General features: G+C 60.8%; 2 protein-coding genes across 4 annotated transcripts in view; one reads left to right on the forward strand and one right to left on the reverse strand.

Moving 5' to 3' along the window:
- MUC6 (mucin 6, oligomeric mucus/gel-forming) overlaps positions 1–3,101 on the forward strand; it is a 13,152-nt gene extending 10,051 nt beyond the window's left edge. The window contains exons 28-30 of the mRNA XM_032879098.1: positions 303–749; positions 2,495–2,597; positions 2,924–3,101. Of these exons, the coding sequence (XP_032734989.1) occupies positions 303–749; positions 2,495–2,597; positions 2,924–3,101 (728 nt within the window). The remainder of the gene's footprint in view (positions 1–302; positions 750–2,494; positions 2,598–2,923) is intronic.
- A 2,016-nt stretch (positions 3,102–5,117) lies between these two features.
- The window catches only part of AP2A2 (adaptor related protein complex 2 subunit alpha 2), a 79,691-nt gene continuing 66,600 nt past the window's right edge, over positions 5,118–18,208 (reverse strand). For 2 of the 3 annotated variants that reach the window (XM_032879812.1, XM_032879811.1), the window contains exons 13-22: positions 17,658–17,889; positions 17,390–17,557; positions 12,192–12,352; positions 10,668–10,750; positions 8,771–8,860; positions 7,673–7,796; positions 6,269–6,385; positions 6,115–6,184; positions 5,851–5,985; positions 5,118–5,298 (exon numbers count right to left, since the gene is read on the reverse strand). In XM_032879812.1, coding sequence (XP_032735703.1) covers positions 5,221–5,298; positions 5,851–5,985; positions 6,115–6,184; positions 6,269–6,385; positions 7,673–7,796; positions 8,771–8,860; positions 10,668–10,750; positions 12,192–12,352; positions 17,390–17,557; positions 17,658–17,889 — 1,258 coding nt within the window. In that variant the 3' untranslated portion in view covers positions 5,118–5,220. Of the gene's footprint in view, positions 5,299–5,850; positions 5,986–6,114; positions 6,185–6,268; positions 6,386–7,672; positions 7,797–8,770; positions 8,861–10,667; positions 10,751–12,191; positions 12,353–17,389; positions 17,558–17,657; positions 17,890–18,208 lie in introns of those variants that run through there. The other variant, XR_004385218.1, reaches the window with a different exon arrangement.

Raw genomic sequence — 18,208 nt, forward strand, 5'->3', positions numbered from 1 at the left:
TCCCCCCTCGGGGACTTCCTTCCGGACGACCACGGCCTTTCCCACCCCATCGCGCCCCGAAACTACCCTCTCCACGAACGCTGCCCCCTCCACCACGTCCTCCGTGACGCCTACTACCCACCGACTCAACACCCCAACGCACCGGGTGACCCCTACTTCCCCCTCCACGACCAGACCTACGGGCTCCTTGTCTCCGTCCACACTGGCGACAGGCTCGAGCCCCGCTGGTCACACTTTCAGCTCCCTAGGCTCCCCGGGCACAGTGAGTGTAGCCTCCGTTTCTTCCTTTGTTTCCTCCGTAGATGCCTCCACTCCCACCCTGTCCTCTGTATCTTCCCTGCCCACCCAGGCCTTCTCCCCCTCTTCTCGTTCCTCCACGCCTCCTCTTGATCGGACTCCTGTCCCCCTGGGCAGCACCAACATTGTTCCTTCTTTGCCCAGGACCACACCCAGCACCCCCATATCCCACACCCTCTCCTCCCACTCTACCACCTCACAGTCTACATCCCTCACCACCCGAATCCCTTCATCTAGTCTCTTTTCATCCACCGTGGGGGTGACAGCCATCCTGACTTCTCCAGTCACTAACCTCACCACTGGACAAGCTAGTAGCACTGGAGTTTCAGCCACCATGACCCTCGCCAGCTTGACCTCTGTCCACGGAAGCTCATCCCTCCATTCCACAGGGTCCTTGTCTCCTGGGGCACCATCCATTTCCTCTCTGGTGACACCCACGTCCGCCTCTCCAGGTAAGGGGTAGGACTCTCACCCACCTCACGACCTCGGTGCCCCGCGTCTTCCGGCTCTGCATCATCCGTCTGGAGAGCACGGTCATGCCCTCCCGCAGAGTCCCTGCCTTTCCCTGTCCTCTCACACTGCCCGATCCCCTTCTGGGCTGTGCTCCTGCCTCCTAGCCCGTTCCTCACTGTGCCTTAGTCCCCCAGCCTGGTGTGCGCAGCTCAGACGGGAGCTCCCTGGTCATCCTGCATGGGGCCTGCTTTCTTGCCCTTGAAGCGTTCATTCTCCTGAGGCCAGCAGGCAGGCAGCACGCTAAGCTCAGACCTGAGGTCACAGTCCTCCCTCCAAGCACCCCCGTGTCCTTCGGGCATCTGCAAAGGCCAGACCCCAGCAGGCAGGGACTGCGTCAGGCCTCCCCCTTCTGCGTGTCCCCCAGTCCTCAGGACAGTCTCCCAGCCTCCCGTTAGCTGCCTCCTCCTCTCCCCCCACTCCTCTCTGCACACCTCTGTTCAGACACTGCAGTCTGGCCAAAATGGGTGCGTGGCCTCCCCTGGGAGGCACCCTGTCCGTCACCTGGCCCACCCATGCCCTGCCCCACCTCCCATTCCCTGCTATCGTCCCGGCCTCCCGGCGAGCCAGCTCCCTCAGAAGCCCTCCACGGCTGCCCCTTCGGGAGCTCACAGGAGTTCAGGGGCAGCAGGGGTCCCGTCTCATGTATTGCCCCAGCTGAGGAAACGGAGAGAGAAAAAGGAAGGGCCGTAGCTACAAGTGTGCCCCCAGACGCCACTGGTGGCAGGCAGAACTAGCAGCCGAGGCCTCCACCGTTTTCCTGCCGCCCCCCCCCCCCCCCCCCCCCGAGAGACCCCCCCCCCCCCCATCCCGGATGCTCGCTGCACTGTACTGTGGGTTCCCCCTCACATGTCCCCTGCCGTCCCCCAGGCAGGCCTGTCCACAGCGATGAACGTCGTCCTGGGAGACGGACTGTGCGCAGGCTGCCCGTGAGCAGACAAGGGGCACGGGAGCAAAAGCAGGAGACGGGGTCGGAGGAGGACAGCTGAGGGCCACGGGAGCCCGTGGAGACAGCGCTCTTGTCCCCTCCTCCAGCAGCCACGCAGGCCGACTGCGCAGTGTGCTCAGGAACGCCTTCCCTTTTTCACTTACTCTCCCCACGGGCAGCCCCGATGCCAGCCGGCCGCGGCAGCACGCCAAGCAGACCGAGGCCTCCGGCGGGGTCCACACCCTGCCCCTCCAAGAGCAAAGACCCCTGCAGGGAGCGCCTGGGGCGCCATCCGTCCCTCCACGGATGTGCAGACCCTGCCCCCTCCCTCCGGCAGGCTCTGGCCCCAGCAGAGCAGAGATGCGGCGCCCACTGGCTGCTGCTGGGCCACGAAAGGAGGGACCTGAGGGTTGCCCACCAGAGCCCAGAAAACTCTTGACCTGGGGGGACTCCCAGGGTACCCAGCTCTCAGGAGGAACACCCAAAAGGAGAGCCCATGAGCGTCTGTTCCCATGCAGAGCCCTGAGGTCCGAGGTTAGCACGGCTGGGACAGGCGAGTGCAGGGGGCGGAGCCCAGGGGCGAACCCAGCACGCAGGAAGGGTTGCTCGTCCGCGTAAGCAGTCGTGCAGCTTGCAACGTCGGCCCTCCTCACCCAACTGAGCCACATTCATCCCCCTTCCCGGGTCCTGTGCCCCGCAGCAGGTCTGTGTCAGCCATGCCCCGGCCTGGCGTCTGACCGCACCTCTCTCGCCCCCCAGGAGTCTGCGACGTGAAGGAGCTGCAGCAGGAGGTCACCTACCGAGGGTGCACTGCCAACGTGACAGTGACCCGCTGTGAGGGCTTCTGTGCGTCCTCGACGAGGTGAGTGCCGGTCCCAAGCAGCCTCCAAACAGGGCTGGACCGGGCACGCCAGAGCCTGCCCCATCCAAGAGAAAGCTCCCAACCAGTCAGGTCGCCCTAGCCAACAGCCCCCCTCCATCACACCTGCGCAAGGCAAAGGCAGACCCCCGCTGACTGCCTCAGAGCCAGGGAGGGCAGCGAGGGCCAGGAGGGGTAGGGCAGGCCCGAAGGCCCCTCCTGGGAACTTGGGACCCACCCTTCTCTCTGGAGTGGTCCGGGAGGTCCAGGAGCACTCACTCCTGGGGCAGTGGCCCTGACCCAGGCTCCTGGCTCCTGCTTCTTTGCAGCTTTGACATCCCCACGAATCAGCCGGAGACCCACTGCAGCTGCTGCGAACCCCTCGGCTCCTACCAGAAGCAGTTCGTGCTGCCCTGCTTGGACCCCGCAGCGCAGGGCCAGCAACTGGTGCTCACCCTGCAGATGTTCAGCAGCTGTGCGTGCAGCCCACAGCGCTGTGGGGGCTAGGGGACACGGCCCCCCGGTGTGAGGGCAAAGCAGCGCTCCCACCACCCACGCCCCCTCCCGAAGCTGGCTTGCGGTGCCTGGCAGCCCCTCTCCTTCCACAAGGCATGGCCTCAAAGAGCCCTGGCACGTGACTTCCCAGGGCAGCCGAGGGAAAGGGGGCTGCCAGGCAGGGGCTGTAGACCCTGACCAAGCCCAGCCGGCTGAACTACACTGGCGGCCTCCTGGGCATCCCCGCAGATTGTCCACACAGCCTCCCAGACTTTGAAGAAGGCCACTCATCCCTTCCAGAAGGGGTGCCCAGAAACAGCCAGAGCAGCGGGTACCTGGGTGGGGGCAGTGAGAAAGGCCACTCTAGAGGTAGGCCTGAGAAAAGGGGCTACAGGTCCCATGAGTGCAGGACACCTGAGCAGGGACGGGTGGAAAGAGGCAGAGAGCGGCAGCAAAGATGGCAGCGAGGAGAGGACGCCACAGCCGGGGAAGGGAAGGGAGGGAGGACAAGGCCGTCCGGCATCAGCACCTGCCCCGCAAGCAGGCTCTGCCTGGGGAGGGCATCACGTGTACTACGCACGACAGCCCCGCCGCCACAGACAAGAATAAACAGCATTGCTCAACGCGCAGGTGCCGGCCCCAACGCTCTGTGTCGTCTCCCACACACGTGCGGCATTTGTGAGCCCCCAAACCCACACCCCCGGAGTGACAGGCACAGGACCCTGAGTGCGGGCCTCTGCAGTGGCACCAGCACCAGACTGCGATGCCCTCCGGCCACCTCCCCGAGACCAACGCCAAGGGCTGCCTGTGCCCCTTGCCACCACCCCCCAAGGCCCCGGGCATGCCTCTCAGGAGCCCGAGCCCTGCTGCTCAGCCAGAGAGCCCGAACGGAGCCTGGCTCTGCCTGGGCCCATAGGTGCTGAGAACAGACATGCCTGTTCAGGACAATCCGGCCTGCCACCCCCACCACCGATGCGGCATGGCCATCCCAGAACACAGGCCCTGGCTCAGCTTTGCTCCCTGCCTGGCCCCCTCAGGCTGCAGGCGGGCGCCCGGGCAGGCGGCTCACAGCACCCGCAGCCTGTGAGAGCCGAGGCCGAGAACAGCCTGGGCCGGCCAGCAGAGCAAAAGCTGGGTTCCAGCTCCCCCTCGGCATGGCTCTGCGCTGACCACACACCGAGCCCCTCCTCCACCCACACAAGGGCCCACGTGCCCCAGGGAAGAGACCAACTCACCCTCCAGAACCTGCTTTGCCACCCACACTTGACCCTCTGATCAAAACCAGGAACTAGTCCAAGGGGACCGTGGTCACGGTGCACATCCTCGAGCCCAGAGCCGAGCGAGACCAGCTACCCAGCCTCCAAGCCAACAGCGGCCCGCCCACCGCCGGGCCATAAACTCAGGGCCTCAAATGCTCAGACACCGCGCGCTGTGGGTGCCCCATGAATACCACCGTGCGGGGAAAGGGATACAGACCTCCACCCAGTCAGCACACACGGTCTTGTGGGTCGTCCGGAAAAACACCCAACTGTTTCCAGCTTCTGGGTTTCAAACCCTGCCCACAAGGCCCCCCGTGGCCGCTGCAGCAAGCCCACGTGCACCGTTCTCCCACAGCCAGGGCCCTGCAGACAGCAGCCGGGCCACCCACACCTGCCCGTGGGCCTTGTCACATACCTCCTGCCCCTGGCGCCACCCAGCACAGCAGCCAAATGGCCCAGATCAGACCCCACCCCAGGACGGACAAGCTGCTGCTGCGTCTCTCTGAGAATCGGAGATGAACTGGGACCAATAGGGCAGAAGCGTTTTGGCACCGTTTCAAAAAAACGTGCGTTTTCATTTAGACTTGTCACCTCCCTTTACTGGGAGAGGCCGCTCAGAAGTGTCCTGACCGCTGTGAACACGGAGCGCGGGGCCCACGCCCCCTTCTGACCCAGCTGCAGTGCAGGCTTGGCCTCTCGCTCTGAAACACACACGGTACCGCCGTCCTGACCCGAAAGGGATCTGGTTTGGAGAAACGAGGCTGGGAGGCGCCTGGGGACAGGCCCGTTTATTCGCGGCACGGCAACGAAGACAAAGGGCAGAGATGAAGGAAAGCGCGACACGCAGGAGCCTGGTCCTCCGTCCTCGTCGATCAAAACTGCTCGGACAGCAGCGCGCACAGCCTCCGCGAGGCAGCCTCCTTACTCGTGCGCAGCGTCAGCCGGTACATCTGCAATGGGACCCGCAGCTCAGCGGCTGCTCACGGGCTCCTGCGCCCGCAGCCCACGCCCCCGAGCCCCGCAGCTCAGCGCGCCCCTGCAGGCAGCCAGCGCTTCGCGGGGACGTAGCAAACACACTCTCACACAACCAAGACGCGGGCAGTTTGACAGCAACCGACCGCAGCCTGCGTGCGGAGACACTGGGAGCCCCGGGGTCCGCACTCCCATCCCAATCGCTTCCCAAGTGAAGGGAAGACGGACGGCCGCACCACGGCTCCACTGCACACGGCCCCAGGCAGCTCCGTGGGGCTCGGTCCGCTAATGGGGCACACGAAGGGCCACCGGGGTGAGGGCTGGAGCACGGGCTCATGGCAGTGGTCTCTACAGGAGGTTGAGACAGGTAGAGGGAGAGTGGACCCTGGGGAACTTTCTGGAGTGATGGAGAGGTTCTCTGTACCAGCAGGATAGCAGGGGCCACCCAGGGGGACACACGGATCAGAAGCCGTCAGAGGACTGCGCTCGGGCCCCACAGCACAGCCAGAACACAGCTCAGCAAGTCGGACCTGGGCTTGCAGATTTGGCTCCAAACGCAGAAGGCACCCGATCTGGGTGGTTCTGGTGTGTATGATGCCGGCCCCCACGAAATTCGCAGGATTGGGATCAACGTCTTCCAGAAGCGCAGAACCAAACCCGATAATCTGTGCCACAGAGAGACAGGAGCATAGGGCAGCGCGACCGCGGCCACAGAGGAACAGCAACACAACCGGCCGCCCTCCGGAGCCCCAGTGAGCGTCCCGACCCTGGCAATGCCCATCAACAGGCCCTACCTTGGCTTTGGTGATTTCTGTGTCCATTGGGTGCTTTGCTTTGAAAATGTTCTGCACTTCCTGTTGAGGACTGTGAGGTAAAATCAAGGGTCACCACGCCAAGCGGCAGCTCGGGAGGACCCGGGCCCGCCCCTCCCTGGTGCCCCTCGCTCACCTGCTCAGCTGCTTCCAGCGCTGGAAGAAATCTTGAGAAGCCATTTCTGTGGGCTGGAAAAATTTGTTGAGTGTGATAGGCAGCTTAACAGACACATTCTGAAAGGTTCCCCCATACCTACGAGCAACACAGAGACACAGTGAGCAGAGCACGTGAGCAGCCAAAAATTCTGAACCTCGACTACACACCCGAACTGGTCTGCACATCAACGGGCACAGGAACACCTGCTGCTGCGGGTGGGGAACAGAGTGTTCTGGAAGGGTGGCACGAAGCCACAGAGAGGCCCAGTCCATCTCCGTGTGCAGTGTCACTGACGGACGACGATCGACGAACCGAGCACTGCACCTGCCTCTGTGTGCGCGGCCAGGCCTGTCAGACTAGGTCGGGGATGGCCCAACCTTGGGCTTCTACAACTCACTTTTCCCCACAGCCCATTTTCTACAACTCCAAGTTCGTTTAAATTGTATGGGATTTTTCTTTTTTCCACGAGAAGAGACGAAGAAAAGGATTTGCCCACAGAATAAAACAAAAATTTCCCTAAATTCTATACGATACACAGTCTTCAATTCTGTGTTTTCAATGTTTGAAGACGCGCTTCCCAAGCTTCAACCTCACGAACGCCCACGGCAGTCGGCTGCTCTCAGACTCTCCTGCTCACTGGAAAGGATGCCAGGAACCAAGGAGCAACAGAAAACATTTAAAAAAACATAATCAAAACGCAGGGCACCTGGCTGGCTCAGTGGGCTACACATCTGACTCTTGATTTCGCTCAGGTCATGATCTCACGATCATGGGTCCCGGGATGGAGCCCCCGTGTGGGGTCTGCACTCAATGGGGAGTCTGCTTGAGAGTATCTCTCTCTCTGCTCCTCCCCCTGCTCTCCTCCTCTCTCTAAAATAAGTTAAGTCTTAAAAAATATAGTGGCCAAGCGGCACATATACCCGGGGGACACCAGGCAACAGTGCACTCCCCATATGGGGGGCCGGGGGTGCCAACCCCACAACAGACCCACAGAGCAATGGCCACGCAGGGGCACACAGGACCCAGCTGGTCCCAGCCCCACAGCGCAGCACCCCCCACCCCATTCCTTTCGCTCGGCTGGAGAGCATGGGACCTGAGCAACACAGCGCTGGCTCGCAGTGGCCTCCTGGGACCCTGCACGTACCGCCTCTCCCTCATTTCCCAGACACTGTGCACCTAACACTGCAACATGCACGGCGGGGGCCGCGACTCACTTAGGCCACCCCCTCAGCCCTCGCAAAGGCCTCCAAAGGAAGGACGCAGGGGCTCAGCGAGGACAGAGGACTCCCAGGGACACGGCCGTGTGCAGGCACGACCCCAGAGCCCCAAGCTCCAGAGCAGAGCAGGCTTGCGGCCCGGCCCACAGCCCCAGGAGCGGCTCACCTGAACTGGATGTTGAGGACCGGGGCCTCCGTGAAGTCAGACACACACTCTATGTTCACGACCTGCTGCACCTGTGCGCCGCCGTCCACAGTGGGGCCCACGGGCTTGGTCTGTAAGCTCAGATGTGCATGCGTCAAGGAGGCCGTGTGAACACCGGGCAGCTGTGCCCAAGCGGAGCGAGCCCCGGAACCTTCTAGAACGCGGTCTGCGCGAGAGCTCATGCTCCTGACCCTGGAAGAAACCTCTGGTACAGCTGATCCTACATACACGTCATCTCTAATGATCGATGAGAAACACTTGCTTTAACAATCCGTGTTCAAGCGTCACCTGACAACCAACGCGGGCCTGGCCTGCGGCAAGCAGGTTGCTGCTTCCCACGCCTCCTTTAGGAGAGGCAACACCCTCGTCGGGCGCGCGGTGGGCGCTCCCAAGCCTCACTGGGTTTGCTCAGCCAGTGATCTGGATAGCAGAGCCGGCATTGGCTGGCACGTTCCAACCACGTTCCTGGCACTTACTGGGGACAAGGCTCCAGTGTGGGCACGTCTCGGCACAAGACAAGCCGGAGACAAGCACCGCGCGGCCCGAGCGCGTGTGTTCTCAGCAGCTGCTCGCTCAGGGGGCTCCCAGGGGAGACCAGAGCTCAGAGGGGCTTGACATCACGTGACAGGAGGACAGAACAAGGAAAAACAAGTGACTCCAAGGAACCTGAGGGCTTGGCGTTGGAGGCCTGCGCGCCGGTCCCCCCAAACTCCTCCGACCCCCCCACCCCCACCAGGAGCTCCCTCTCAAGGCGAGACAGCGGCTCCAGGCCGCCATGGCAGCCGGGGCATCCAGCTCCTCTGATACAAACGAACAAAGTCCCCTGGGGCACCTGCGTGGCTCAGTCACGACCCAGGCTCCTGGGACGGAGCCCCGCATCAGGCTCTCTGCTCCGCGGGGAGCCTGCTTCTCCCTCTCCCACTCCCCCTGCTTCCGTTCGTGCGCTCTCTTGCTGTCTCTCTGTCAGATAAATTTTAAAAAAACAAATTCCCTAAAACCCTCCTCTAAGCCCCAAGTGCCTGTCTGCTGGGGGCACAGAAGACACGAGACCAAGGATATTCGTCTGGAGGTCGTCGGAAGAGATCAGCGTTGGAGTGAAACTTAAGAACTGCGTGGACGTCTTATTTCCGTAAAATATAAACATGCGGCCTAGAAGAGAAAACACCATGTGTCTCATACACACCCTGCACCTTAACAGTGAAAACCCAAGAGGCCCCGTGTTCGGGCGGAGCCCCAGGGGAGGGCGGGACGGGGACTCGGGGCACAGGCAGACATGGGGTCACAGCACCCCCTGCTGGGGGGCTCCAGCTGTCCACCCGAGGCGCGGCCTTTCTGCGGACAACACCCTGCCTGAGACGGGGGACGCGGGACCCGGGCCCTGGCGGCCACCTCCCAGGAGACCTGGCCAGACCGGCCTCCTCCACAGCGATGTCCCGGCCAGCACCACAGCGGCTCAGGAGCTGGACGCTGGAGGCAAGGACACCCTGATGTCATCACAAAATCTTTATCTCTCTGAACATTTTTATTCCCTCTGCTCGGAATGGAAAGTGCATTTCAAATCCTTTCACGAGGAGGAATGGCAGCACAGCCCGCCCACCCCAGAACGCAGGCGGAAGCCCCGGCCCTGAGGGGGTGCCTCACTGCCCTCTCTCAGTACAGAGTCCCTGGGAGGAGGCTTCTGCTGACCCTCCAAGCATCCCTAATGCATCCCTGGAGGGCAGATGAGCTACTTCTCTCCTCTGTCCCCATGCGCACTTGTTCCTACACAGAAAACTCAGCCCTCAAACAGCTCAGAGGTGGCACCCAAGAGGGAGGCAGGCTATCGTCTGTCCACCAGTGCCCCCAGCAGCACCCCAACAGTGCGCTCTGGGGAGAGCCTCAAAAGCACTATCTAGAAGTCATGCCAACACACACCTAAAATGTATCATCTCCACCATCTCTAGGCTCACAGCCCAGGGCACTAAGTACATTCGTAATGTAGTGTAGCCGTCCTTACCAAGGGTCTCCAGAACTTTCCATCTACCTAAATGGAGACTCTGTCCCCATGAGACCCCGACCTCCGTATTTTCCCAGGCCTGGTGCCCACTGTCCACTCTCCGTCCCAGAGACACCAACCCCCATCCCTCCCCCAGCCCTAGCACCCACCATCCACTCTCTGTCCCCCCGAGACACTGAGCCCGTCCCTCCCCTAGGACCAGTGCCCACCATCTGCTCTCTCCCCCTAAGATTCTGACCCCCATCCCTCCCCTGGCGCCCACCGTCCACTCTCTGTCCCTGCGAATCTGGAGACTCTAGGGACCCCATCTGGGGGGATCCTGCAGTATTTGTCCCTGTGTCATATTCACTCCGCATCCCGTCCCCCAGTTCCATCAGCTGTGGCCGGTGTGACAGGCTGGTGTGTGGAGAGACCACGTGTATCCATCCGCGTACCCGTCGATGGACGCGGGGGCTGCTCCCGTGTGTCAGCGGCTGTGAACACGGGTGTGCAGCGTCCACGCGCGTCCCTGCTTTCGATTCTCCGGGTACATAACTAGAAGAGGAATTGCCCGGTCACACGGTCATTCCATTCTCAATTTCTGGAGGAACCGCCACGCCGTTTCCCACAGCGGCCGCCCGGCTTCCGTTCCCGCCGACTGTGCGGGGTGCGGGGTCCAGCCTGCACGTCCTCCCAGACGCGGGGCTCCTGCTGTCTGCGGTCGGCAGCCGTCCTGACGGCGGGAACAGGGTCATCGCCGGAGCTCTGATGTGCGCGTCCCCGCTTGTCGGCAGGCTCTTCCCGGAGGGGTGTCGGCTCTAGTCCTCTGCTCATCTTTGAGTCGGGTTGTTTTTCTGTTGCTGTGTTTACAACTTCTTTGTGTATTCTGGAAACTAAGCCCTTACCGGCTGCGTGACTTGTGAATATTTTCTGCCCACAGCTCCTAAGTGAAGGTTTTCGCTGAGTAATTAAAGCACATACCCAAATTCTGCCGGAACTCAGACTTCAGCCCGATCTGAAGCAGCTGGTTTTCAAACAGCACACCATTGTTTTTACAGACAAACCTAGGCGGAAGGGACAGAGTGTGAGTCCCTCAGAGCCACCCAATGGATCTGCTTTGAAAAAGAGTCTAACAAAAAGGCCAGAAAAACCTCTATGGGACTCAGAGTAAAGTTAAGGTAGGAAAGTATTACAGAAGAAACACCAGTAAAAGGTGCCCACTGGAGACCTGGGATGTGACCACACAGGACAGGACAGGATGCGGCTCTGTCCTCCACAAACACGCCGACCCACGTTCCAACGCGCACACGGTGCAGCCTGCATGCGCTCTCGGGCCAGAGCTGAACACAGGGCGCTGGCCGCGGCTCTAGGGCTGACCACCGGCGTGGCCACAAGGCCCCAGCGGCCAGGATCTCCAACTGCAGATGCCATGCTGGGGAGTGGGCTAACTGCCACCAGGCAGTACCACGCATCCCAACCCCAACCCCTGTGAGGAGGCCTGTGGCCCGGGCACCATGTGCACCTGCACACACAAGGGCCAAGAATGTCGGGGGATGCCCCTGCCCCAGACCACTGCCCAGAACAGGACGTCCAGTGTAGAGCCCGGCTCTGTCCCCAGGCCTCGCAGCGTGCGGTGTGCGGTGCATTTCAATCTTCCAGCCCTACACTTCCAGAAGCCACAGACGATCATTCACACCCGTCCAAACCCACCTCTCCTCACCACCTTCAACAAGCAGCAAGAAGCAAGAATTCACACACAGCACAAACACCGAGAGACAGGAAAACCACAAAACCATACAAATCCTGCTGCTGTCATCAGGACACCCAAGGACAGGGGCCGCTCTGTGAAGACACTCCATCTGGCCGGGCCACCCCACCCCCAGGCCAGGCCCTCCCACACCTCCTGGCCAACTGAAGACCGACAGAGACACAAGGGACAGAGAGCACACAGAACAAAGGTATGGAACCATACAGCAAAGAAAGCAGGAAAGAAAACACGCTGGGAAGGGCACTGTGATGTCCATGTCCTGGAGACGGGGACAAAGCGCCACGTGGAGGGTTCACGGCAAGCAGGGCTCCATGCACAGTGGGGGCGGGATGTCCTGATGAGGCAACACGGGGAGCAGGGAAGATGGGGAGGGCGGCAGCGCCACGGACAGACAGGGAGAAAGCAGGACGGCGTGCTAAGGAGCGTGTGTTAACACAAAGGGCAGGCTGGGCACCTGCCAGGCACGCACACCGATGGGTGGACGTCGGGGCTAGGAGAGGCACGGCTGGCAACAGGGTGCGGCTCTACCTGCTCTTCTTCTTGAGAGACTTAACCACCTCTCTCTAGTGAGAACTGACGCTCCATGAGTGCGGGGCCAGTTCCAGAGCAAACCCGCCAGCACGCTCTGGGCAGTGAGGACCGAGGCCTGCTGCCAGCAGCTAGGGCAGACTGTGGGCCCCGGGCAGGGGCCAGAGGCCGAGAGAGTCCCAGTCGTGAAGACACGAGAGACCAACTACCTGGCAAAGTTGTCTTCGGAGCCGGGAGCCAGTGGTGCAACTGCGGAGGGTGAATCTGAGAACACGTCCACGAGCAGCCCGCCGGAGGAGGGTGGGGGGCCTGCGGGGCCAGGGGGTGCAGCCCCCAGACCCAAGAGGTCTGCCGATGGAGAAGGTGTGGACTGGAAAACAGGCAAGGAGAGGTCAGCGGGAAACCTTCAGGCACGCCAAGGCCAAGCAGGCACAAGCACCTGCGCCCCCTGCCCACGGCTCCTGCCAGGCTGCACAGGGCCAGCGTGCAGCACGGGAGTGGGGACTGTACCCCAGGGTCAAGCCCGCAGCCCCCAGCTGGAGCATCAGTCACAATTTCACACAACCGGAAAAAGAGCAACCTTTTATCATGAAGATTACCTGAACGGGAAAAAAAGTTCTGAAAACACTTTTGCCACAAAGGAGGCCAGAAAGAACTGAGGCCTCACACGCCAGGGTCCCCCTTCCAAAGGGGGAGTGAGCTGAGAGCCGGGTCCGCAAGCGGCCAGTGCACGCTCTCAGTCTACCCGTGTGTAAGTCCTACTGAGTCACAGAGGAAAAAGCAGATTAAAAAACCTACAGGACACACTTTGTTTTAACGGCTGCTTTTTGATCCTTAGCAGAAGACAAAGCACAAACCCACGGGGGACAGTTGCCCCACAGAGCACTCACCCAGCCAATGCTAACACCTGGCCCCGCACCCTGGGCGGCGAGCAGGCTCTCGTCACCCCTGGGGCGGGCCGCTCGGCCTTGAAGACGCGTCTGGAATGACTTTTGAGTTCCCCAAGGCACGTCCATGAAGGCGCAAGTCCGTCTGGGATGCCCAGACTAGGTCCTGACGCCACCGTACACTGCCGCGCTCGCGTTTGCTGGGCGTTAGCACGCACCCACCCCTCCAGGAACACCACTACACCGTGAGCCGAGGGAGGCCAAGCGCCTGCCCCAGCACGTGGAGCCCACCCGGGCACTGGCAGGTCACACCGCAGGCGAGGCCTCTGACCGCCGCCTGCTTCCGGCACGGCCACCCGGGCCCGGGGGCACGAACGTCCGCTTCCATTTCTGCAGATAACTGCCCCTTCCCTTCCATGCTAAGTGACAATGTCACACTGAACTTCTAAAGGATCTCGTGTCACTAGGTGGTATCAGGTAGCAATCCCATTCCAAGCTAAAGGAGGCATCCCAAAATGTGTGTTCTGCACAGAGGGTGTGGTCTGACGGGGCTGAGAAGCCTGCTCCGTGGGACGCCCCTCCTTCCTTGAGGCTGCGGCTGCTCCTGGCGCACCGGACGGGCTGGGCTCCTCAGGAAGGGGAAGGCCCGGGAGAGGAGCGGCATCAGTCACATGGGCCCGCAGAGAAGGGATGGGGACCACAGAGGAGCTGTCACGAGAAGGAATACCAGAAACTTCTGCCCCATCAGAAAGGGTGTGGAAGTGACCTCTCCAGGTGGCTCCTGGCCCGCCCTGCGCCTGTGACAGTGCTCCTGGGAGCACAGCTCTTCACGGCACTGACCCTCCGAGGAGCACCAAAGGGGACTACCACAGCCGACAGACCTACAGCCTAAATGGGGATTATTTCCCCCCGCCACCTACTGCAAGATCTTTACCACTGGTTCCTGAGTAATGGTTCAAATGTTTGTTCGTTTTAAGATTTCTTTATTTATTTGAAAGAGAGAGAGGAACAGGGATAGAGAGTCCCAAGAAGACTCCATGGCAAGGACGGAGCCTGACATGGAGCTCAATCCCAGGACCCTGAGATCATGACCCAAGCCAAAACCAAGAGTCAGATGTTTCACCAACTGAACTCCCCAGATGCCCTGATTCAAATGTTGTTGTTTTTTTTAAGATTTTTAAGATTTTACTTATTTATTTGCACGAGGTGGGTGGGACCACACGGTGGGAGGGAGAGGCAGAAGCAGGCTCCCCGCTGAGCAGAGAGCCCGACACGGGGCTCGATCCGAGGACCCCGAGATCATAACCTGAGCCGAAGGCAGACACTTAACCGACTGAGCCACCTGGGAGCCCCAAATGTTTCTTAAAGAAAATCTTTTGTCCGGGGGGTGCCTGGGTGGCTCAGTCGGTTGTGTCTGACTCTTCATCTTGGCTCAGGGCTGCGAGACCAAGCCCCACGTCGGGCTCTGGGCTGAGCAAGAAGCCTGACTGAGACTCCCTCTCTCCCTCTGCCCCTCCCCAACCCCAGCAAACATGCGAAGGCACACTGTCTCTCAAAAAAAATTTTGAACATTTTTGAGGCGCCTGGGTGGCTCAGTGGGTTAAGCCTCTGCCTTCGGCTCAGGTCGTGATCTCAGGGTCCTGGGATCGAGCCCCGCATCGGGCTCTCTGCTCGGCGGGGAGCCTGCTTCCCCCTCTCTCTCTGCCTGCCTCTCTGCCTACTTGTGATCTGTCAGTCAAATAAATAAATAAAATCTTTAAAAAAAAATTTTTTTTTAACACTTTGAAAAGAAAAAAGAAGTATTTTGTCCAGTTAAGTCAAATATGCCCCCCAAAATGACAACAGACGAAAGCAAGGCTGTTCTGTTGGGAGGACCTCCCTGGACAACCACTCCTGCCCCAGATCCCTGGGGCAGGTCTGCTCAAAGGCCGGTGTGCTGAGACCCACTGCCTCTCCTCGGCCACCTCCTCCTTCCAGGACTCAGGGAGACGGTCCCCGGGGAGCCTCCCTGGCGCCCATCGGCACAAGCCGCCTCTCCTCACCTTGAGGGCAGCAAGAGCAGAATCAGAACCGCAGGAGGAGCCCCGCACGCCTACAGACTGCATGTCGGCTCCAAGCTCCGCTGAGCCGGAAAGCCCCGGGAACACCAGGCAGTCTCCAAACATCCACCAGTGATGGCCCTGGTGCCACCAAGAGACGCTCGCCACGTGTGCTCACCGTGCACAGATAAGCAACTGGGAGACCCCGGGGCCAAAGTCCCAGGCCCACAGACGGTGGATGCACGGAGAGCAGCCTGTGGCAGAGACAACATGCTTCCAGCCTCGTCTGTGGCCCCGAGTTAGTCAGCCTGCCCAGCACCACACCACAGGGAAGTACACCGTTCTCCATGTAAAATCCAGACATCTCAACGCCGTTCTGAGGCAGGGCCTCCCTCCGAGGTGGGAAGGAAGACTAGAGGAGACTTTCGGCCCAGAGGGACCTTTCCCCCTTTTCTGTCCTGCTTCTCCTGTCCCCTTTGGAGGGTTCTCTAACCAGATCCCCAGCCACCTGAGCACTGAGAACAGACCACCGCTCCTGTGATCGAGATGCCATCCACAACACTGCCAGTTCTCAGCTCACAACCACAAACATCTACTCACCAAGCACTTGCCGGGCACCACTCACAGTCAAGCAGAAAGCTCACAGCCGGAATGTAAAACGCTTGCCGAGCGAACCTGGAAGAGAGGCTACCGCTCCCCATCCCTGAGAACGTACCGTAACAACAACCTGTTAAATCTTATCCCACCTGCCTTCTCCAAGTGGGACTCACCGCTAACATCCAGAGTCAGAAAGGGAGCCAACAGATTCCCAAGTGCCACAGCCTGGACACAGCGGGGCAAACCAGGTGTGGCCCACAACCTGGTACAAACACGCCCTTCCAGAAAAGTCAAGAACCAAATAAGGAGACACCACTGACAACGGTAAGAACAGACATTAAAGTCTACGCGATCGGCTGGCGCTGGGGCTGCTGGAGAAGAGGGTGTGGGCTGCTCCCCGAGGCACAGAGAGGCCAGCCCTGCTGCTCCTGGGAGATGGCCCATGCTGCATCATGTGTGTCCGGCTCTAGATGACACCGCTGGCAGGGGAGCCCCCACCCAGCACCGTGGGAAGACTCCATCTGGTGGGGCATGAACACAGTCCACGCACGAGCCGCAGGCCCACGGCCTCCAGAGTCAGGCCGCTCCCCAACGCCAGCGACCGCCAGCACCCTGGCACTACGGTGACTGTCGGGACCTCCTCACAAACAAGCATCTGCGTACTTGGGTAGGGGGAGCCAGTCAAGGCCTTCAAGACTCGGGTCCACTCTGTGCCCAGGGGACAGGCGCAGAGGCAAAGAGTTTGGAAAAGCCACCCTGTTGAATTCCTCAGGGACAAAGGGATGACGACCACCTGGAGAAAGAGCGTGGATCTAACATTCCCTGAGAAACCAGTGCGCGACATTCAGCTGCCAGAAACCACAGGTGTCACAAGCAAACACGCCAGCAAGTTCAGACTAAAGAAGGCACCTCCCGAGAGAGAGCGTCAGGGCTCAGGGGACCCCTGTTGCAGCAGGGACCTCGAGTCAGGGGAGAAGGAGGACTGAATACAGAGCTCATGGCAGGCTGGGCAGTCTCGGCTCGAGGCCAGACACATGGTCGAGCGGGCCACACAAGCAGACCCCACCAAGCAGAACCAGGGCTCAGACGTAAGCACGCTCCTGACAAGCAAAGGCCCTGGTCTACCTACACGGGGGCACACATTCTCTCTGACACTCCTCCTCACAAAAGCCACCTGATACCGCTAGTAGAATCACTCACGTCACGGGGCCAAGATCCCAGACAGGAAACAAAGCTCTCCAGGATCCCCTCTGTAATGGCCGAGCAGAGAGCCCCCAGTCCTGGGGAGCCAGTCCCAGCACCCAGGTGGCAGCTACGTGGCAGGGCTGGTGTGCACGCTCTCACAGACACTCCTGCTCCGGTCAGGAAAGGACAAGAAACAGATACAGCTCTCGGAACTACGTCTCCCACCGACAAACACCAAGAGATGTGTTTTCATTCACACGTGAATATGCTCACCATGTCACACAGAAAAAAGAAATTGATTCTGACCCAAGCCACTGCTGAAAACCTCTAGGAACAGCATGAGGTGGGTCCGGTCTGCTCTAAACCAACAAGGAAGAGCTGAACAGGCCTCCTACACAGGGCAGTCCCGCAAAGGTAAGTGACCGTGTCGTCTGAGCCAAAGACGGGACAGAGAGGAACTGGGGGTGGACTCTGGACTGAAGACAGCAATCTAAAAGATGTTCTAGAAGACGGGGCACAGTGTCTGGGTGAAAAGAGCTTCTGGAGGTCACGAGCGAAAGAGAGGTGAAGACCTAAGCGTGGTCGCACTGCCTCACTCTCGGCACACGCTGTAACACTCAACACAGAGTTCTCGAGCAGGCCCGTGCTCTGCCCGCCCTGACTCTCAGGGACCAGGCCGCCCAGCAGGAGGGCACCCACCATGGCGCTGGCTGGGGCAGGCTCAGGGGCCCCGTTGACATCTGCGTTCCTCTCCCGCTTGGCCTCCTCCAGGTCCGTCACTGTGTTTGGGCCCTTCTTCTTCTTGAGCTTGGCCAGGATGGAAGACTCGCGCTCCGGAAACGGCGGCATCTCCTCCAGGACGGTGGCCTGGAGAAAGAAGCCCCGGTTGCCACGGCTACGAGCCCCGTGGCTTCTAAGCCCGAGATCCGTGACAGCGCAGCAGGGGCACAGGGCAGCCAGGGCCTACCAGGATGTCAGTGCTGGCGACCGTGCTGAGCCTCAGATACTCCACCGCCCGCTGCTGCAGCTCCACGTCCGCGTTCCTCAGCTGGCTGTCACTGCGCAGCACGTCCTGAATGGTGGCCTTCACCTCCGGGAAGAGGTTCACAAACTTGATGTAGGTGGACAAGAGCAGCGCCCTGGTGGGGACGCTGCACAGGTGGAACTTGGAGTGAAGCAAGTTGAACTGGATCAAGGGGCTGTGGGGGCACACAGGGCACTGGGTCAGGGGGCACACAGGGCAGTGGGTCAGGGGGCACACAGGGCACTGGGTCAGGGGGCACACAGGGGGCACACAAGGCACTGGGTCAGGGGGCTGCAGGGGGCAGACAGGGCACTGGGCCAGGGGGCAGACGGGAGGCACACAGGACACTGGGTCAGGGGGCACACAGGGGGCACACAGGGCACTGGGTCAGGGGGCTGCAGGGGGCAGACAGGGCACTGAGTCAAGGGACTGTGGGGGCACACAGAACACTGGGTCAGGGGCTGCGGGGGGCAGACAGGGCACTGAGTCAAGGG

This window comes from Lontra canadensis, unplaced genomic scaffold (assembly GCF_010015895.1).
Source record: "Lontra canadensis isolate GAN:19392208 unplaced genomic scaffold, GSC_riverotter_1.0 scaffold66, whole genome shotgun sequence".
Classification (NCBI taxonomy): Eukaryota; Metazoa; Chordata; class Mammalia; order Carnivora; family Mustelidae; genus Lontra; species Lontra canadensis.